Source organism: Hypomesus nipponensis, chromosome 9, assembly GCF_054491055.1.
Source record: "Hypomesus nipponensis isolate SF chromosome 9, ASM5449105v1, whole genome shotgun sequence".
NCBI lineage: Eukaryota > Metazoa > Chordata > Actinopteri > Osmeriformes > Osmeridae > Hypomesus > Hypomesus nipponensis.
Window position 1 is genome coordinate 6,336,147 of NC_140369.1, and position 22,528 is coordinate 6,358,674.

A 22,528-nucleotide genomic window follows, 5' to 3' on the forward strand; every position below is an offset into this window, starting at 1 on the left:
GGGTTGGTCTGGAAACCTACAGGATGGGAGCTCTTCAGGATCAGAGTTGGACATAGTGTATGTGCTGCAGAACTCCCTGCACACTCAGCATCCTTGTATCTTCCAGAGTCTCATCCCATGTTTCTTAGCACACCCCAACGCAGCGTCTCCCAGAAGCACACCGCACAAGCTCTGACATGCTAGTTCAAACAGTTGGCAAGAATTGATTTGGATGCTTTGTCGTTGTGGTTTTAAAATAAAATACCTCAAAATGTGTTTTCTGGTTGCGCGTTGTCAGAGCGTCCCTCTGGGCCCATGTGATACATGGAGGAAAAGCGAGGTAATTACACGAGTACCCGTCTAGTCCATAGGAATGACATATGGTGTTTTGAATGTCAGTATCCTGCAGGAGATGGAGGGCTGCTTCATAAAGGCCCTGTTTCACACCATAAAGAGAAGGAAGGGGACCTACTTGAATGCAACCATAGTAATTATGTGGGGGCGGTATTTAACGCCGCACCTCCGTTTAGCCCCCCGCAGGGCGTTCCTTTTGGCATTTCAGACTAGATGAGTGCCACACCCACAGACACTTAAAGGAAACATGTGACTAGCCACAGTAGCTATAAAGGGCAGACACATATTCCTCTATATGCTGCAGTAACAGAATATATCATGCCCACACCAGAACAAATGTATGAACCTTGATTTATGTGAAATCCCCTCTGCAGTTTCTGGTATTTGGTGGTATTTAGCGGATTAGGTGAGCCGTCATTCAGACTAGCGTTGGCAAGTTAGCGAGGTGACGTGGGCCAAGAGCACTGACAGAAACCCTCTGGAATGCTAGGGAAGTGTTAGCACTGATAAATGACGCGGAGACTTCAACGTGATTCGCTTGTAATGGATGTACCTGTCTTGCTCTCTCTCTCTCTCTGTTTGGTTCATGCCCCTAGGCCTCAAAACCAGTCTGAGGTCCACCTCACTGAATCACACCTCAAAGTCCTTTGGCCTTTTGCTCTCTCTCTCTCTCTCTCTCTCTCTCTCTCTCTCTCTCTCTCTCTCTCTCTCTCTCTCTCTCTCTCTCTCTCTCTCTCTCTCTGTCTCTCTCTCTCTTTCTTTCTCTCTCTTTTTATTTTCCCCTCGTTCTGACTCTCTCCTCAGTCCATTTATCTCATTACGGTCATGGTATCTCCAGTGGCGTCGAAAATGAAGTGTTAATCTCTCCTCTCATCAATCTCCCAGGCCCGGGAGTGCCCAAGTCGCTCCCCGCACAAAATGATGACTGGCACTTTTACTTGTTTGGAGAAATAAGTGCAGAGCTAAATTGAATTTTAATGGATTGCGCATCCCCTAGTGAAAGGTGCAATCCATTATTAGATGATTGTAACATTGTTTGCTGCTGGTGTTGATTTATGGAATGTGTGCTGGGGGGGTAAAGGTTGTGTGGATAGGGAAGGATGCAGTGCTGTGTTGATGGAGTTGCAGGAATGGCTCAGTGGAAAGCTCTGGTAGGTTAATGCTAGAGGAAGTGCTCTTTGTCTCAAACGGGAGACAGGAAGTGCCTCATCGGCTGTCTCAGCATGAGTGAAATGAAATGGAATATGAGAATTGAATTGATGTGACTGTGTCTGCTTGTGTGCGTAGTGTGCTGAGAGGTGCTCAAACAACAGTCTGAACGACTGCAGTTTCTTCATTTGTTTGTTTCCTCCCTGTTGTCTGTTTCGCTCACTGTCTTCAGATCTATTTCATCTCGGAGGTTAACTGTTCCTGATCTCATTTCCTCTCCACGGATCCGCCATATGGTAATAGTTAAATATGAATGAAGGCAAAGCGGATATACGTTGGAAATACCAGCCATATTGTATCAACTGTAAAATGTCTCTACGCGCATCTGTAATCATGTTCATGTTAGTCGTTGCTTCTGACCATTCAAATATGTCTTCCTTGACCTTCCTTGTTTCACAAAGTGATTGTCACATGGGATTAAGTGATGAAAATACAATCCGTTTGCCACGGGCATTCCATGAATCTTACTTGAACCATATTGAGCCCCGACACAGCGTCCTTACATGGTCCAGGTAAGTAGGCTGTGGCGTTGAGAAATGAAGATGGGGAGTTTTGGTTGAAGACCCGTTCGACACAGGTAATAACTGTGTTATCTCTGGAGAGCATTCACTTTGGCCAAAAATCAATGAAGTCGGCGTAAGGGCCATTTTAGGGGCGGTCTTCCTGCCCTCGTTTATCACGTCTCAATCTGCCCTTTCACCCACCAGCACAGGCTTCGACGAGCCCTCCTCACTCATGGAATGTCTCATGGAATGACTTCACCTCTCATGAGCTTTAGATCCATGTAGCTTCAACAAGCAAGTGAGGAATTGTGTAGTTTAACTTGTTACTAAATGTGATGCCCACTGTTTAATATTCACAAGCAGGTGATCTCCAGACATCTTGCATCATACGAGAAGAGTAGAGGTGAATATTCCATGAGCTTGGTTTGTAAGCCCTGCCTTGAGGTCGGTCACAATGTAATAACCTCAGCCCATTCTGATATTGAAATCACGCTCCAGTTAATGAACTGCCCACTTTTTTTTGTATGCGGCTATAATTAACTTTGTGACTCATAACCCACCTGCTCACGTCTGGGAGACTTACACGCACACACACACACACACACACACACACATGCTCACACGCACACATGTCCAGGAGACTCACATAAACACACTGTCCTGCCACATGAGCAGAGGTCACAGTTAGCATGGACGAGGACTATTGACCGTCATCAGTGGTGTAGAGGTCTCCTGGTGGCTGGGGGGGTGGTGAGCACCAGGAGCAGTAATGGAGGCCCAGGCTTAGAGGGCTCATCCCAGCCTTAGCAGGCAGATGGGGTTGGAAGCTCTGCCCTTGGATGGATTTATTCCCGTCATCGATACAAAGCTCAGCATAGCGGGGGAGAGAAAAAACAACAAGCTGCCTCAGCCTGTCCAGAGGAACACAACAGCCGCCCTGGAATATCAAGCAACGCTTACAGAGCAGCAGGAGCTGGAGGAGGGGCAGGAGGACCGGCCAGAACGGAATGACTTTGGAATCTAAAGCAGCTTGTATCTTTTAATTAGAATCACTTAGAATCAATGGGGACAACTGGCTAGAGCTCTCTCTCTCCTCTCCTCTCTGTGTGACCAGCTGATAGGGGTGCACTGACGGCTCTGATTAGGACCCGGGCTGGAAAAAGAGGGTGAGGACTCCCCTGAGAGAGGGCCCAGGATGCCCCTGCAGGAGGGGAGCAAGAAGGGAGGCAGTTGTGCCTGCTCCTGCCCTTTCTCCCCGCTCCTTCCCCACATCTCCTCCTACACCTTCTCCCTCCCCGTCCACGCCTCCTGGAAAGGACAGGTTGAGGAATAAGAGGAGACAAGCCAGATTTAAAGTGATATTTGAAGAGGTTGGAAAGAGGAACTGCGGTTTGTGTGATTGTGTTTTGGCACATCAGAGTGTGAGTGCGTTTGTATGTCCCTGTGTGTATGAGCACGTGTGTGCATGAAGGAGAATATGTGAGAGTACTCTGTGTGCGTGCTAGTAGGCTACTACAGTCTCCATGTTTGTCCTTTGTTTTCGCGCCAGGTAAGACAACAAAAGGTGTCTCCTTGACAGATGAGCTATTATCTCTCATGTCTTCATCCCCTCAGCCCAACCGGAGAGCACTTTGTCAGGCCTCTCTTTGGCTCAGGAATCAGGCAGAAACATGACATCAACATGATTTAGAAGCCCCTTCTGGAGTTCTAACCAAATTGCAAGAGTTGCAAGATGAAACCAGGGAGCTCAGATTATTGGAAGATGTGTGGTTGCTATGGGGAAAGCAGGCTAATTTGATAAATAAAGAGAGAGAGAGAGAGAGAGAGAGAGAGAGAGAGAAAGAAAGAGAGAAAGAAAGAGAGAAATAACAGACTGAGATGAGACGAAAGGGTGGAGCAATGGAGGCTCACTTACACCAATTACTGGCGGATTTTAACATCCAGTGATGAGTGTTATTCTCTCTGATTAGATTCTGCCAATTTCCTGCTATTAATATGCAGCTCTGTTGTAATCTGATGGTATCCACACAGGCACAGCCATACAATGTCATTTCATGGTAAGGTGCGACTATAATCTGCGGTATGGGAGTCGTAGCATGGTGCAGTGCAGTATGTTGTAGCATTGTGATTGGAGGGTATCAAAGTGACGATGACTTTAAATCACCCCAAACTTTAGATCTCTGTGTGTGTTGTTGTAGATGTGTGGTCTTGCCTTGGCCACGACGAGGCTGGAGGTTTGTTGTAATGTTGCCCACCTCCCTCCTGTCCCCAGTTTCATCAGCCTCTTGTAACTCAGTTAAACCCTTTGAAGTATTGCTACAAGTAGATTTCTCCCTTTTTCCTCAAGGGGATTTCATCATCCTTCAACCACAGCAAACCAAATACTGAAACAATGTGGAACAATACAAAAACCACAATACTGGAATACTTTTAAATGTAATCACGAACAAGGACAAATGGATTTGATGCTATGAAAAAGCCCTGAGGTTTTATTTTGACAATGCACATAATCCCTCATGCCTGAAACAGCCCACACACGTGTAAATGCACATGCATATACCGGCACACACCCACATACAAACACACACACACACCCAGACACACACAGAGCAGATGTTGCCGAGACAGATAGGAAGGTCAGCCTCTCATGCTGGGCTGCCAGCGGACAGATCACAGGTACCCAGAGTTCTTTGCCATGGCCTTTTGTCTGACCTGACTCTCTGTGTGTGTGATGTCAGTAGCGTGACCTTCTGTTCGATTCCTTCCTCCCAGAATGCCTTTCCCCCGTCATGCAGTAGAGGCTTATCAGCACTCATATCAGAGAAGCAGAGAGAGGCAGAGAGAGGCAGAGAGAGGCAGAGAGAGGCAGAGAGAGGCAGAGAGAGGCAGAGAGGGGCAGAGAGGGGCAGAGAGAGGCAGAGAGAGGCAGAGAGGGGCAGAGAGAGGCAGAGAGGGGCAGAGAGAGGCAGAGAGGGGCAGAGAGAGGCAGAGAGGGGCAGAGAGAGGCAGAGAGGGGCAGAGAGAGGCAGAGAGGGGCAGAGAGAGGCAGAGAGGGGCAGAGAGGGGCAGAGAGAGCCATGTCAAGGTGCAGATCTTAGGAGAGGCTGGGGCTTGCACCAGAGGGAGTCACCTTCGGTGCTTCCCCGACGTAATGGGACTCTTTATTTACCAATCTAAACAAGATAATGGGCTGTCGATATTAACAACCAACCACAACGCAATCACACACAAATGGAACACTAATGAGAAGTGTCCTTCTGATTTCATTAACCTTCTTCCCTATATTTATCATCTTGATCACTGTTATTATCTTCACGGTCATCTTTATCAGCCATCCTCATCATCAACACCATCCTTATGATTTTATAAACGTAGAAACATCATGTGATGGCTAGCAAAAATAAGGACCTGTACATATCCTTGGAAAATATTTGAACTATTTATGACCGTACAGAGATGATAAAAAGCAGCCCGATTCAAACACAGTGACAGGAAGCTTAATCAGATAAACGACACTTCTCCTTGAACAGTGAATATAGCAGAGAGATGTTCTATCCATTTAATGACTCATTCAGTGTTTACCCACAAGAACATGAGACAACCACAGAAAAACAAGAATAGCATCGCTAGCAGCGATGCTTTGTTTGGTTTGGTTCCCTCTCAACATCCCACTCTCGTTCTCTCCACTCTTCTCTGCTTTTCATTCTCCCTCCCCTTTCTCTCTCTCCTCACGTCATCTTTTTTTTCTTTTCTTTTTTTCATGTTCTCTACTTTCCTTCTCATTTTGTCTCTTAGCTTCTCTACTGTTTTTAGCTTTTTATTTTCTTTTTAGCTTCTCTTTCTGTTTTCTTCCCATTTTATCCCTTATTTTCTTGCCCTAAAACCCAACCTAAGCCCCAGCCCCAGTCCCAAGCTCAGAATATTGAGCAGTCTGGATAGATGACACACATTTTAAATTCAGATACTGAAGTCATTTGAGGAAGTCGTTACAGTGATGCTTTCATTCATTGATTATTAGCATCCACAATCATGAGGCCCGGAACACGCATTGGATGAGAACTGTAAGCCTTTACAAGTGTTGATTTGTGCATTTTGACTGTTTTGAGTCCTCCAGAGTGGTGGAGTAGAGAGAGTCAATTCTTGTTGTTTCCTCGTGTTGTTCGGCTTCAGGCTGTGTGGGTCTGTTTGTCCTTGAGAGATGTATCTAAGAGACAGGTCTGGCCAGAGGGGTAAGGGGGGTGTAAAAGGGCTGTTGAAAATAACACAGTGTGAAGAGAAGTGTGATCTTTGCATGTGTGTGTGTTCACCCTAGTGTTTGTGTGTGTGTGTGTTCGCGCTTCTGTGTGTGTGCGTGTGTGTGTGTGTGTGTGTGTGTGTTTGGGTTGTCTTCCTCAGTCAAGGGGCGTGTTTAGGACTATGGTTTTGAAGACGATCGTTGTTGAAAGGAGATTGACAGGGGGAAGGTAACATGGGCCTGTATATTGAAGTTACTGTATGTATTTGTGCCATGTGAGTGCGTGCATAGTGTACATGTGTGTGTGTGTGTGTGTGTGTGTGTGCATAGTTTACGTGTGTGTGCATAGCTTACGTGTGTGTGTTTGTGTCAGACATTTCTCTTGAAAGGTAAGCTTGAAAATGTTTTGTGACAAAGAAGAGGACATTAAATCTCTGAATATCCGGTCTGTGTGTGCCACCATGTGTGTGCACTCACAATTGTGTGTGTGTGTGTGTGTTTTAAATCTATAAGTATGTTTGTGTAGTGCAGGGACAGCTGTGAAACAGGCTTTGACAGTGTCTTCACACGCTGAAGGGCCTTGTCACAGAAAGACGCCAATGGCCAGGGGCCTGCTGGCACTTAACTCAACAAACACACACACGCATTTCGGTCTCTCTCCTTCCCTCCCTCTGTCTCTCGCTCTGTCTCTCTCTCGCTCTGTCTCTCTCTCTCTTTCTCTCTCTGTGTATCTCTAATTCTTTTTTAATTCTATTTGCTTTTGCATAAACATACGCACATGTCCACACACACACACACACTCATACACACACATACCATACTATCTCCCTCCCTCCATCCCACACCCACCCACACACACACACATACACACTCTCTCACCCGCCCACACACACGCACACATTCTATCTCTCCCTTCCTCTCTCTCTCTCACACACACACACACACACACACACCTGGCTTGCCTAATTATGTCTGAGTGACATGGCAGGCAGACAGACATCCCATTTGACTGTGTTATGTCCTCTGGACTGACTAACACATCCCAGTGGAAGAGGAGAGGGAGGGCCCGTCCACTCAAGGTGAGGAGAGAGGTTTTGGAGGCAGCTACAGGCTTGATCAGACTCATGACTGCCGTCAGGAGAGATGGCTTTAGCCCGTTCCATCTCCTCTCTCCACCACAAGGTGAGACTTTCATTGTTAAATATGTCCCTTAATTGAATGATTCAAGGACATACAGTAGCCCGGTGTTAATGATTAGTTGCTGTGAGATGTGTGATGGAGGTGAGAGGCATGCGGCCGAGGTGTCGAGAGACACCTGCCTTCTGCCTGACCACTTGACATGCTCCAGAGTTACACTGGCCCAGCAGGGATTGAAATTCTCAATAATTCCTGGTATTTTAGACGTGGTAGACGTCAAACGTATGTTTTTAATTACCCTGCTGATTTTGTGTCATTGTCCTTCGCTAGTGATTATGCTGTAGCCTCTCTCCCTGGTTTACCTACTAAGTGGAGCCGATGGGAGCTCTGGGTTTTTGGACAGAACATTGCCAATGGTTATTGCATATTAGCCATTTTTTTCTAGCTACACGCTGATGTATTGCCACTGCTCATTGCCTAATAACTAGCTGCTTATAGCAATACAGAAATAACTTGGTGGTGATTAGGACATACAGTATGGAGACGTATAGTAAAATTTTGACTGTATTTCTGTTAATGCTTGAAGCCAATTATTTTCCTGGCGACCTTTAGTCACCCATCCTCACTTCTCTCTCTCTTCTCTTTTCACTTCACCTTCTCTCTCTCTTATTACTTTTCCGTCCATCTGTTCTCCACTTTTGCATTGTACACTTCTAGGGGGATGTGCTCAATCCTGACTGAAGGAAGAAACCGGAACATTTTATGGTGATTGTTCACTGACAGAGAGGGTGCAGCAGTACCTGGGTCTGTGCCGGTGGAGGGGGATTGAGAGGGATAGCTGTACTGGGAGATTACACATAATACCTTGAGTGACTCTACTGGAAAAGCCAAGATCCCTGAAATACCAGCAGGCTTCTCAGCACATTGATTTCTGTCATTTCCCCCTAATCTTGATGGAATTGTGGCCCTGGGAGAGAGGACCTTAGAGCATCCGGAAAAGAGGGTTGGAGAATCCAACGGGATTCGCCGGTTAGGGCAGCATTGAAAAGTCCCCCTGTCATTTCCACACTCATTTTTAAGTTACCGTGTCAAATATTGATGTTGTAGTTTCCTGTTTAGGTGCTGTTAGTTATATTTTCTTTCCTCCAGACCATTTGCTGGTTTTGTTAATGTCCTCAGAGAATGTCAGATTCTCTCAAAAAACACATTTCCCCTACGGTGTGTTTATGTTTGTGTAACAACTCTGTCTTTGGGCGAGCGTTCCATAATTGTGCTCTTTAGTCAGCCTCAACACACAATCAGGGTTTTGTTTATGCAGCAAATTGGAATGTGCCAGGCTTTTCACAAGGTCTTAAGCACAGTGGCTGTTGAAGAAATAGCTCCTAATTGACTGAATTCAAGCCTTGCGCTCCCTCGAGGCCAAGAGCACGTAAAGGTGTATTTACTGTGTTAATAATTCACCGATATAAATGCACACGCTCTCCTGAGATTCGCGGACAATTGGCTGTGGAAAACAGAAAATAGCATTTGGAAAGGAAGATGCAACTGGGTTTTGACAGGTCCTTAACATGTGATTGGCTCAAAGGCTAGTCAGTCTTAAAACAATACAACACTAGATGTATTTTCCTGTTAGTGTATACAGTACAAATAGACTGCACAATCGTAATTTCAGCAGGCCACAGTAATTTATTTCAATGAATTCAACAATGTGAACTCGGTGTGTATCCAGTCACAATGAATTCTCCAAGGGGTTGATTCGCAAACAAACCATATTTTCCCCGTGAAAGAGAGGAGAGGTGATGAGGCGATGAGCATGGTGATGAGGCGTCACAAGCCACCTCCTTTCAGCTCCAACATCGCGAGCCCATCAGCACCCCAGCGCCTGCCGCGCTCGCTAATCGACAGCGTGTTGTTAGCGTCGTTAGCCCTCGTTTGCAGGAACAGGGTGACAGTCTTCCACCCCGATGGCTCCCTTAAGTGAACTGAGGGAAATTGCAATATATCGATCCTGCTACGCAGGGTCAGAGGGGGGAGAAATGTTGACGTGACACCAGGTGGCCGGCTGGACTTAGTCCCACTCAGGAGGAACCAGAGGTGAATGCACATGGGAACACTAAAGGAGAGAGTGCCGCCTCAGGCTAGCTTCTATAATTTAGCACTGTGTGAGCTAACGGAAACTCTGTGCATACATACATGCTCTATCTTCAATATGTTTCTAGAGTAGTGTATAACTGTTTGCAGATTTATTTGCCCTGGAGGCTTTCTTAAAAAAAAAAAAAAAAGGCAATAATAACGTTTTAAGGTTTTGATGTCTTGGAGTCTGACGTGCCGATCATGCATCGGAATAGGTGAGTCTGCGGTTATTGGTTTTCTCATTCACATAAAGGTACTCTGCTAGCACGCTCTGGCTCACCTCTCCGTACCCCAGCTCTCTGCACACATTAGCTGCATTAAACCAATGACTAATGGCCTCACACTGGCCCTCCACTGCATTCATTACCAGACATGGCAGCCTAAAGCTGGAGCCCTTGCTCTGCTAGATGCAATCCAGACCTCTCCAATCGATACCCGCCCAAAGGCAAGGATGGGGGGTTGGGGTGGGTAGGAAGAGAGGATGCTTCCTAATTCAATGAAATAGACATTACCAAACGCTCCGGACACGCGCAGGGCATGAGTAATCATAGACAAATTCATTTTAAAACCCGAGAGCTGGGTATTGCTTTCAATTAGGCCTGCACTTTAGCCCCAGTGTGAGGAGATGGTGGGAACGACTAGCTCCTCCCTGTTCCACGGAGGGCAGCCGGCAGGCTCTGCCTCTGAAGGACGTCATATTTAGAGGGGAAGGCAAGGTGACAGGGGGAAAAGGCCAAAGAGGAGACAATCTGAGATTTGCATACATCAACCGTAAACCAAGAAGGTATCCTGTCTTTGACGCATTTGGATTTGGGGTCAAACGTTGTTGGCTGATTCCGTGGGAGTCCGGTGTGCACGTGTTTGTTGTGCTGTTGAGGACTTGAGCTGTTTGGGGTTTTTTTCCCAGGTGTTTGTTTTCCTCTATGAGTGGTGTCTTGGGGTGTTAGCCACAAATCATTTCCTCTCCACTGGAGTGTGAAGCTTCAGTTGACCTGACAAAGTCGCCCACTCGACCGTCGTGTCTTGGTGGCTTGTCGGTCAGGTGACCACGACCTCACTCTGTGGACAGTCTCCCGGGTTGGCCTCGCGTCTGTATCAAGAAGCGTGAGCAACTAGAACTCCTACGCTAGCTAGCCCCCCCCCCCAACCTCCCCCCTGGAGTGTCAGGTGCAGGGTGATGGTGGTGACATGTCAGCCCTGGCCGTCTCTCTGACTCAGTGCTACAGCGAGTGCATGCTCTGGCCCTGGGCTCTGCCACGATGCACAGACGCAGAACCTGCATCAGAGATAGAGCTCATCTCCACGCACATTGCCCTCCACTTACCCCCCCCCCTCCCCTCCTTCTGACGAGACGTTACTGAGTTCATGCTGAACAACAGAAACGACATCCACACGCCTTCAGCCAAATGGTGACTATGTTCTTGGGAAGTGTGAGAGGGAAAGGGTTTTAAACCACTTAAGATGGAGCAAAGACACTCCCTGAGCTTGTGGACAAGGTATCGTTGTTAGTTGATACATTTCACCTTCTTGGATAGAAGGCTGGATGTGTTTTGGGGTTATATAAGGTCCTTCTCGGTGCTAGAGTACTGTATCCGTTGAAACTGACTTCTGTTCTTGTCTGTCACAGGTACTTATGGGCCCGAGGAGGGCTGGGCGTCCGCCTACCCTGAATGCCGAGAGAGAAACCAGTCACCCATTAACATAGCTGACCAGGACACCAAGGTGTCTACAGAGTACCAGGAATTGACTCTGGATGGCTTTGAAAATGAGTCCTCCAACAAGACCTCTATGAAGAACACTGGGAAGACAGGTGAGTCACTGAGCAGGAGGTTCCACAACAGTCAGGAGTCAGGTGGCTGAGCGGTTAGGGAATCGGGCTATTAGTCAGAAGGTTGCCAGTTCGATTCCTGTCCGTTTCAAATGATGTTGTGTCCTTGGGCAAGGCACTTCCCCCTGTTTGCCTCGGGGAGAATGTCCCTGTACTTACTGCAAGTCGCTCTGGATAAGAGCGTCTGCTAAATGACTAAATGTAAACAGCCATCTGTCATCCACACAGTTTTGACCTTTATTATGTTATGAACAGAAATGTACAGTTAATTGATTTGGAAGGGGTGGAAATTAAAATGCTTTAACAAAAGAGATACAGTAGCGCAAAGAAAGCATTGCAGTACATCCAAGTGCAAAGTCTGCCAATGAGACATCAGCCTACAGCAACCTGGTACAATGTAAAAACATTTTAATATGACTTTTCAATATTAGTGTGACGTTGCCACATTACTGAAAACTAACTAAATTAAGCAGATGAAAACCTATACCCACCAGTACCAGCACTGTGTGGGCCTCTACACTCTGTCCTTGGATCATGGATTGTCTCCATCAAAGAAAGGTATTTTTCACAATATATTTCTGTCAAAAAGATGGATGTGCTCTCCCTCTGCCTCCAAATGCACTTTAAATGCTTGTGGGAGTGAAGGCCGCAGGTGGCAGCCATCAGTATCGACAGGAGTCACAGCAGGGACAATAGGTCTATTATCAGAGCACTCTGCAGACCTGAGTAAAACCTTGTCTTCTCTGAGAATCGCTAGCTGGTTTGTTCAGTATTTTTCAGGATGTAGCTAGTTGGAAATATATTTGTTACCATATATCCCCAGTTATAATAGAATGACCCCACTCTTTGAATGGATGACTGTTCTTGTCGAATTGTTCCTGGAATGACAACGAGAGAGAGTGGGGGGGGGGGGGGGGGGGTGCAGGATTCCGTGGAAACAGTTTGTCGGGCAAGTCATTTGCCCTTCATCCTAACGGATGAACAATGCCAATTCCATTCCCTGCTCTGTTACTCATCAGGGTATGGGTAAGTACTACTTTCAAACTGCTCTCCCTCTTCGGGAGGGCGAACGAGCGGCTTGCGGCAGAGATGAGGACACGTTTGGAATGGAAGTCAGTTTAATCTGCCCGGGGGAGCCCCTCCACCCTCTAAACCCTCCACACCCTCCGGACTGAATCCATGACCCTGGATCCCAGCTCTCTCAGGATGAGAAATGCTCTCCTCTGGCCCGTGTGGAACGCCTCGAGGACTCTGACGGTCGTGCGTTAGCTATCTCAATCCGAGGCCTCGAGGTCAGAGGATGAGACCCACATCAGTGCTACATCTCCAGGCTTCAGAGAGGCTGTTTGGGAGTGACATGGGGCGGGGAGGGACTGGGGGGACGGGGGGGTTGGCTGGAGGACATTATCAGAGTGTCACAGTTGATGCCGTTTTCGGTGCAGCACACACAGCAGCCCGGTTTGCTAACCCAAACAACAGCTGTGGAGGAACACAGCGCACAGCTTCTCCTGGCTACATAATGCATGGCTAACAAGACAAATGTCCTCTTGTTGTGGCATGAATTATTTATCATCCTACACTATTTATAACTGACAGCTAGGCATTTTATCTGTGAAATGATCACCTGGAGAGGAGGCAGATGAAGGAAGCAGTAAAGCTGAAAGGGGAGGCTAAGCATGCCTGCATAATAAGGCCTCAATCAATGTTTAAAAGTTGTCTCGCTTTCCTCCCGGGCGGCAACCTCACCTGAACTCTGACCTGTTCGACCTTGAAGCAGAAAACCATTAAAGATGTTTCACGGCCAAGAGGAGAGAGCTTATTGGGATTTTATGTGTGTGTGGGTGTGTGTGTGGGGGTGAGAGCGAGGGACGGTGAGTGAAAGGGGATGAAGAGGGGAAAGCTTTCCAGAATCATATCAAATAAAGCTTTTAAGAAATTCATGAGGACTTAGGACCTTGAAGAAATATTTGCATTGATAAAAGCTTTATTACAATGCAAGGCCTTTGTTTTTGTTCTCTGCCATTCAAGGTCTTTCGAGCTTAGCATATAATTCCTCTCCTTATTTTAATACAACCAAACACCAACTCCAAACACTAATGAAGCTCCGAGGGCCTAACTTTGCTCTCAATGTGCTGAATGTGGGATTAGGACCATGAATCCACAAAAGGCAACAAAGAAAATAGGAAAACAGTTGTTCGTCTTTCAGCCTTGTGGGGGACACAGATCCAATCTGATGTGTGTATTACAGTAGTGTAATGCGAGATATGTGTATATATGTAAGATGAGATATGTGTATATATGTAAGCTGTGTGTATTACAGTAGTGTACAGTAGTGTAATACACACATGTGTGGACGGCGTTGCGTTTGCGGCACTAAAAGCACAGATCTTCTGCACACCTGTGTTGTGTCTTGTGCAGGTCATTCCGTTAAAAAGGTGTTAGCTCACTTTCTAGTTACACACATATCTTCTTTCCTGCAAACATAAATAAATTCCACACGGGGAAGTATCGCCAGATTCATTAATTAAGCTTTTGCAGTAGTTCATTTGAACCCTTGTAACGTACTTCTACGAAGATCAGCAACATTTAGATGAGTGTTGTCGTCTAGGAGGCATCTACCCTTGTTGAGGTCAGAACAGTTTACTGCTGACTCATCTGTGGGTGTATTTATTTATTCAATTACACGTATAAATTAAATATTTACTATCCAAGCGTAGGTTTTATTCCTCAGCATCCTTCAGAGTGAACTAGCAGTCTTGGCTATTGCTTGGCTGAATGTTGTCTGCCAGGGAAACACAGGCTTAGGCACAATGAACAGCTCAATGTTATCTAAAGATCCAGTTTCCGGACATCTTGAATGTCCGTCAGATTGCCAGCAACTTTGTAGAAGCCCAGATCAACACATCTCCAGTCTCAAGATGTTTTCAAGAGGAAATTAAAGTGAAAAAGAAACCTCTAAATGAATAAATCAGCCTATTGTTGGAGGGTCAGCTGCTTCTGAGAAGTTTCCAAGTTGAGAAATGTTATTCCCTCTATATCAGACAGCCATAGCACTAGGTGTACTTAGTTTGATATTTCTCAAGTTGCAGATTTTTCCGAAGCATTTGAGATGGCAAACCAGGCCACTCATCTCGTCTGAGTGGTTATCCTAAATGGGACAGAAATCTCCAGCGAAAGGAGCAATAGAAGTGATTCTGAAATTCAATCCGAGACTAAAATCTTTTTGACAATGGGAGCAGTTATTTAAGGTTGTGTTGGTTAATTGAACGTAACACTTTTAAGAGACCAGTTGGTGAATATAGGAATAAATCCCACTTCTTGTCGCTCTCCTTTTGCTTTAGCAAGACTGTGTGAAACATAGCAAAAGATTTGAAAAGGCAATTTGTGGCAGTCAGGGGGGGGGGAGATATCTTTGGCCAAGCAAATGAGCCCCTCATTTGAGACCTTGGCTGTGAGGCCAACGAGACATTCTAAAAAGGCCTTGTGTGATATTCAGCACATCTCCCTTAAGAGCAGGACGGAGATCAACCTCAATACCAAGTGTCCTCAAATCCACCATGCCCTCCTTCTTCTGAGGCCACGTTGTGAAGTCATGCGGGCGTGTTTATACATGCTGTGTGTGTGTGTGTGTGTGTGTGCAATAACACAACACTACTGTATGCTGATTATCTTGCTTTAACCCTCTCTGCCTCTCTCTGTCTCCTTTTCTCTCTCTCTCTCTACTCCTCCCTCGCCCAGTGGCCATCATGCTGAAGGATGACTACTTTGTGAGGGGAGCGGGCCTGCCCGGGAGGTTTAAGGCAGAGAAGGTGGAGTTCCACTGGGGTCAGAACAACGGCTCCGAGGGCTCTGAACACAGCATCAGCGGCAGGAGGTTCCCAGTGGAGGTGAGTGTGTGTGTGTGTGTGTGTGTGTGTGTTGTGGGGGGCTGGGTGCAGGGGCGGGGGGGGGGGGTCATATGAGGGGAGTGGAGGGACAGAGCTGAAATTGTGTTCCATATCCACTTATCTTTACTTACAATATGTGATGGATTTAATGAATACCGATAGATCGAATAAAGGATACAGCCATACTTTAGTGAGTTCTTTTAAATTAACTTTCACATTATTAATTGCTTGCTTCAGCTTAAGGGAAGGGATATGAAGAGAAGACGAGACAGGATGGGTAAGAGAGAAAGACGGAGAGAGAGAGGAGGCTTGAAAACCGTCCAGGACAGAATAGACAGAAAGAGATGAAAAGGGAGAGGAGGAGGAGGGAGTCGTCCTCCCATCAGAATGGAGCAGAGGGCACTGTGCTGGATCGATTGGACACAGCATTATGTAGAGGCCAGGTCTCCAGAGAGTAATGAATGGACAGATGTGTGAGGGCTGGTTCTCTCTCCTGAAGCCTGAGTTATCTGTGTGGCTGAACAGGCTCAGGGTCCAGCTCACCCAACACCTTTAGCCAAGTCTGTGTGGCCCCTGTTGTTCTCTTGAACAGTGAAATGTCAGTCCTCGCTGTGCTGTTTCAGCTCACCGATGAATATGTATTACTTGACATTTGGTTCATTGAACTGAGATTGGCAGTTTGAAATACTTCAGTGTGAATGTATAGTTTCTCTTATGTTACACACAGCCCTGTTCTCTCCCCATCGTTATAATGAAGTTGATGTGCTGTAAAGACAGTAGCTTTTATTAGAAAAGCAATATAATTGCACTGTGGGTAATGTAAGCCAGCATGGAGAATTTATAGGATGAATACAAGTGTCAACGATGTTTGACTTCTTATTGTTGTGATGTGAGAATGTGGTATGCTCTCTTATTTCCAGCATTCTTAATTGTTCTGATATTGTTTGTGTTTAAGAGTATGTATCTCTAATGACAGCTGAACACATCATTATAGCTTTCCAACTGATGGCACATTACCATTTAATGTGAAGGGTAAACTATTTAACCATCGACTGCTGGAGTCGGACGGATCAATAGGATGCTATTTTTTCCTACCAGAACAATAGCAAGTAATTTAAATTGTCAATGGTTCTAGGAGGAAATAGTAGTGTTTTAAACACCGCAGTTTGTAAACACAGCATTCAAGTGTTCTGTCTGTATTCCTACTGCTGTGACCTTCCCTTCAATGTTTTCAATCTCTCGGTTTTTCATGGAATTCTAATGAAGGGAACACTGGATAGTGGAACCGAGTTAGGTCAAGAAAATGGCATACCTAAACTGAATTTCGTCTGTACTCTGTAATTAGGGTTTTGTTGAATAGTTGATTCTCTGCTTCCCCCGCCTTAACTGACTTGAACTTGCAGGCTGCTATCGCTGAATGACACATGAATCTTGCTTCAGTAGGTTTACTTGTTTTGCCAGCAATTAAATAATTTGTAGTGTAGGCATGCATGTCCTGGCATTCACTCCAAAAAGTCTAATGAGTAGATGTTTGGAAACTTCTTCAGTCGAACATACTTTATCCAGAATCCCAACAAATAAACCAATGTTTCACATAAAAGAGAATATTTATGTATCCGCTGTTTTCCAACAACCTACTTTTTCCACACACATACACACACGAACACACACTCTCACACTTACCACACACACACACACACACACACACACACATACACAGGAAAACGATACCTGTAGTTCCAGCCAGTGGTGTCAGTGTTAGAATGTGAGGTTGACTGCTGTGGTCTGTGTTGTCTAGTGAGACGCCCAAACACTTGCTCGTCTGCTTTTGTCAGGCCTCCTTTAGGAAACAGGACAAGTTTTATGGTAGACATAGTCTTAGTTGGATGATGCATGTAAGTCCTGACCTGTCCGGAGAGGGTCCTCACAGGACTGGAAACGAAGGAAAGGTGGAATGAAAGAACAAGCGAGAGAAAGAAAGACAACATGTACGAAATTGACAGAACTCTAAAACCGTTAAATGGATAAGCCTGGCCTCTCATATCTCTGTGATGCGAGGCAGCTTGAAGGCCGACAACATGTTGCTGCTAGCCATGGTCTGGAGTCCACAGAGACAGGCCTGTTCTCTGTGCCTGTCACAAACAGACCCCAGCCTTCCTATGCCTTTCCCAGCCTTCCTCAACGGTCAGAACCCAAGCTCTTTGAGGCCCAGCCTCTCCACGGCCCCGGCCTAGCCTGCCCTCCCCAGCCTAGAACATTCTGGACCCGCTCCCATGAATACTCATGAGGCCGGCTGTCCCCACCAAGGAGACCTGCTGCTGCAATCTGCAGCTCTAATTTCTTAAAATTCACTTGATGAATGATGTATGATTTACAAGCCTTGCCATTTAGTAATTGTTCCCTAATAAGGCCCTTGAATGGCATGATTAAGTAGTGGCCCACTGAGACTCTACCTGCTGTTTTAACTGTAATGTGCTGGTTAAAATGCCAAGCACAGGCAGGCAAAGGCAGCAGCGCTCCATCAGCATATCCACATTACAGTACAGGACAGAGGATCACTTAACAAACAGTGAGTTACTGTGCAATGAGTTCCAGTTTCAAATGTTGTGTTTGGATTTACTGCTAGGTAGAGTACTTGTTGTTCCAACTGTAACTCAGAAGCAACGTCAACTCTGTTAGATTATTTGACACAGCTCTCTCTCTCTCTCTCTTTTTATGCCCTCCCTCCCTCTCTCCGTCTCTCTCTGTCTCTCTCTCTCACTCTGTCTCTCTCTCTCTCTCTCTCTGTCTCTCTATGTCTCTCTCTCTCTCTCTCTCTGTCTCTCTCTCTCTCTCTCTCTCTCTCTCTCTCTCAGATATGTCTGGTGACAGGTGATTCTTTGTCTTTCAAAATGCTGAATAGTAAATTGTATGTAATATAGTATGTGGTATGGCATCTTGTACTGCACTGGATGTTATTGAGTTAGGGTTAACTCACAGTCATTACTCACGCCAGATTCCCGAAATCACAATAGAGAGGTTTCTGGAAACCTTGAAAACAGTTTTAATGGCTTTTAAATAAATTTGATGTGGACTGCTATTCTATTATTTTAGGCTAAATGTCATTATTGTCATCCTTATTCAATCTGTTCAGGATCAAGCTGCTTTTACAAGGACGAGCTAGAACTGCATGGGCAGTATTATACCCAATCACAACAGCTAACTGACAGTTATCTTTTGATTGAATCATGGATTTCTTATTGGGTTGTCTACGACTCGTCAATGACTCAGCGAGATTAGGCATCGGTTTGACAACACTCTGGATCCAAGCGCTTCCCTGCTCATCACACGGAGAGAAAGCAGCACCAGTAAACAGACCAAGCCGAGCCACTCCTCGTGGCCAAGGTGAACACTTCTCACACGGTCTGAAGTGCCTCAGGTGTGTTCCAGACTGCCTCACCCCCCCCCCCCCCTAGCCCTCTGCACCCCCTGCGGCAGGTGATAGAGGCACCGTGCCCCCCCCCCCCTTCGGAGGTGCTAAACTATCCGTTCTGTCCTGCCTACCCCGGCTAAGCCTCCTGCCCTCCTCATGCTCCGAGGCCTGGGCGTGAGAAAGGAGAGAAAGGTGGGATGAAAGGATGAAGGAACGAGTGCAGGCTCAGCTAGGAGCGCTGCATGCTTTTACCCACCTGCCTAGATAAGAGAGGCGCTGGAAATTAACTGGCCATGGGGGGGCCAGAAAGATGTGCTATCACCCCTCCTACGTTCACACAGTCATGCACAAACCTATAGCACACACACACACTCTCGCATGGATGTACTCAGACATACAGCTTTTTTCTCTCCACCTGCACAGGCACGCACAGACACACACACACACACAGTGTGCTGCAGGTATCACAGATAAGATACTGTATGTCATTGATGAATGGAATTTTATTTCCCATCAACCCCTTGGCTTATAGGAAAGAGCATACTGCCCTAAATTATCAGATGAATTGTCAGGAGGATTTTCATAGGTGTTATTATACGTGTGTAGGCTATAGTGATATGGATTTCCTATGTATTCTAAATAGGGTTGTGGTGTTGTAGTTTGATATTGGATGTACATTTCTCCAGTAAATCACAAGGGTCTTGTTCCATGTCTATCTAATGCATGAGATAAGTACCACATACAGGACTGTAGATACCATAACCAGCCTGAGGACACCTAATAGAATCAGGATATCTCTGCAAATAATCCCCCTCTTTCCCCTTCACACATTTAATCGCAGTCTGCTCATCACATTTGATTTAGGATAGAACATAACAATGAATACAGAGTTACTTAGCAACGACGCAACGATTGTTTATTTTTTCGTTGCATTCAATGGGTATGGTAAGCGTCTCATGGCACTAAGGTAATGAGTGGAGTATTTACAGCACCACAATTTAACACATTATTAACAATGCTCAACAGCCAGACTCTCCCTCTGCATGTACTACCATTGGACTGTAGATTTGTGTGTCTTACAATTATAGATATGAATATACAACACTTCCAAAAACTCCTGAACATTGCATGGAGTTGATACTGTATGTATGTGCTCATTCGCAGAGCCAGGCTAACCCTTGCCAGAGTGGCATCAGCGCTTTGCTAACTAAATAATGCAAGAATCTGACTAAACCCATCGAGCCCAAAGTAGCTTGCAATTTGATTAGTAGTCTTAGACTACGGTTTTAAGACCAGCCATGGTGAATTGGTTCTCTTATCCTTTACACTATCCCTCTCTTTCCTCCTCTGCCCTACTCCCCCCTCCCCCTCTTTCACCAGCTACATTCCATTAAACCTTCAGAGATAACTGATGACTGCCATGCCTGCTTCCTTTTTTATTTATTTTTCTTTTATTTATGATTGGCCTCCCTCTGGATAGGGAGGCGTGTGATTCCTAACATAATGTTATATTTCCTGGGCCTGTCTTCAATGACACCGAAAAACACAGCCATTCTTTAAAAGCCCAATGCTACCTAGAGGGCAAATAGATGTTGTCCCAGTTCTGGGCTGGCTTGATACCATTTTTAATAATCTTGTTGCGGATGCAGGCTACCTTTCTTTGTTTTGGCAAATAGCAATATTTTCCGCGGCTTTTATGAAAAAGTAATACCTTGAAATTGAAAAAGCAGGGGCCAACATTGGAACATTCCTCATGTAATGCATTTCAATTGGGTTTTTAAGATGGATTGCTAGAGGTCAGCACTGGCACTAAACATATCTCACAGCCAAGAATGTACATTATGCTTTCGTCTCTTAAGCCCTCTTTTGTAAATACAATGTGCTGAGGGAGATCAAAGCTAGTGCAAACAGTGTAAATGTTACATTTTAGCTTTCTTTTTCTTCGTCTTCAATGTCCGTTGCGAGTACGTGGAATGCGCAGGTCCTAAACCCTATGGACGACCTTGCTGTGAAGAACACAACATCAAAACAAGTCTTTGATGAGCATTTGCTCTCTGTAAAGGACACAGAAGTACATCCTGTCGTCTGTTCCCACAAAGCCTGTTGGTACGCTGTCAGATCCGGCATCTCCCGGGGCCTTGCACCACAGCTCCTTCCCCAGCCTCGCTGCACCCCGGGTGGGACATGACTTCACTGACACCCCTCCCACCTCTCTCCTTTGTACCATATCCATGCTGAGCTGGTGACGGTTCATTCTCCCGTCCTCCAGGTTAGTGCAGCAGGCAGTTCATTCTCCCTTCCTCCAGGTTAGTGCAGCAGGCAGTTCATTCTCCCTTCCTCCAGGTTAGTGCAACAGGCAAATCACTGGGATGTCACTGTCAGACTCCGAAACGTTTCAATAACCCTTTTTTTTTTTTTTTTTTTTTTTTGCGCAGTATCACTTGCTAGTACTCTATGTTTTCAATGTCACCACAGAATCTAGTTTTTACCAAACGTCCCTCTTGGAAGGCATATGCCAAGTCATTTATATCTAGAGCTGCACTAGTCTTTCCATTCTATTCTTATAAAATAGACAGTGAATTGTGTTATCCTGGTACATCTTTGTTTTCCTCAGTCTGGCAGACAGGTGATACAGAAAAGAACAATACACACACGACATGTTTACACTCTCCTGCTCTGTGGAAGCTCTATGACCCAACTCTACAATCCTGGCTCTGTGGAATCAAATCAAATGTATTTGTATAGCCCCTTTTTACACGCAAGCATGTCACACAGGGCCTGCAATGTTATTACCATTTATATTAAGAGTGTCAAGCGCCATACGTCTCCAACCACAGACGTATCTTTCCACCCTCTCCGAGTGCACAGCAAAGTCTATGAACTGTTTTTCTGACGCGTCTGATCCAGCGGTCATGTCGTCCCTGTCAAAGAGGAGACTTACTGTAAATTGGCTTGTTTGGGGTCAGGTGAGGTGTGCGGGGAGACGCAGAACGATAGAAGGAGACCTGCTGTTGTTGGACACAAATGAAGGATACGGCCGCTTGCTGATACTGAGAGAGCTGGATGGTGGATGGAGACTGTGTGTGTGTGTGTGTGTGTGTGTGATTGAGGGGGGAGGAAGGGGCTATGTTGGTTTTGATGGTATGGAGGCTGTTGAATGGTGGAGGGTGACCGTGTGCTTGTGTGTCAGGATGTGTGTGTGTACCCGCGTGTGTATGTGTGCAAACATCCACTTGAGAGTGGCCGGCGACCGGGGCGATGGATAGGAAATCTTTAGGAAGTGTCTCCCGGGACTTGGGCCATTCGTTTATCTCCCCTCTTCACTTTGATGGCTGTTGTTTTAAAGGGATAAAGTGTTGAGCTGGATAAACGAGTGGTGTCAGTCAAAGCCAGCCCTGTGAGGGCCGGAGAGAACCCGCTGCTCCTCACTGCTCCCTCAGAGGGTCGGGGATCTGGAATCGTGATGTATGATCATGCCACGTGCATCGGCCCCAAAATGATTCATCACGTTAGCATTCACGTGGAGACTCCCTGCTTTCATACCAGATAAGAATCCACTTTGCTGGAAAGGACGGGATGAGGAGTCAGGTGGCTGAGCGGGTAGAGCATATCGGGCTGGTAATTCGAAGGTTGCCAGTTATATTCCCGGCCAGTGCGCATGACGTGTCCTTGGGCAAGGCACTTCACCCTACTTGCCTCGGGGAGAATGTCCCTGTACTTATTGTAAGTCGCTCTGGACAAGAGCGTCTGCTAAATGTAAATGTTGTGCGGTCCAAGGGCGTACGGGGGGGGGGGGGTTGGGGCGGTCGCCGCGGCGCGTGTGGGAGTTGCTTGTGTGGGCTGAGGGAACAC

At 46.2% G+C, this 22,528-nt stretch overlaps 1 protein-coding gene across 3 annotated transcripts in view; it reads left to right on the forward strand.

The window, feature by feature from the left end:
- The window catches only part of ptprga (protein tyrosine phosphatase receptor type Ga), a 158,502-nt gene that overhangs the window by 86,599 nt on the left and 49,375 nt on the right, over nt 1-22,528 (forward strand). For 2 of the 3 annotated variants that reach the window (XM_084705264.1, XM_084705265.1), the window contains exons 3-4: nt 11,177-11,359; nt 15,116-15,264. In XM_084705264.1, the coding sequence (XP_084561390.1) occupies nt 11,177-11,359; nt 15,116-15,264 (332 nt within the window). Of the gene's footprint in view, nt 1-9,279; nt 9,511-11,176; nt 11,360-15,115; nt 15,265-22,528 lie in introns of those variants that run through there. The other variant, XM_084705266.1, reaches the window with a different exon arrangement.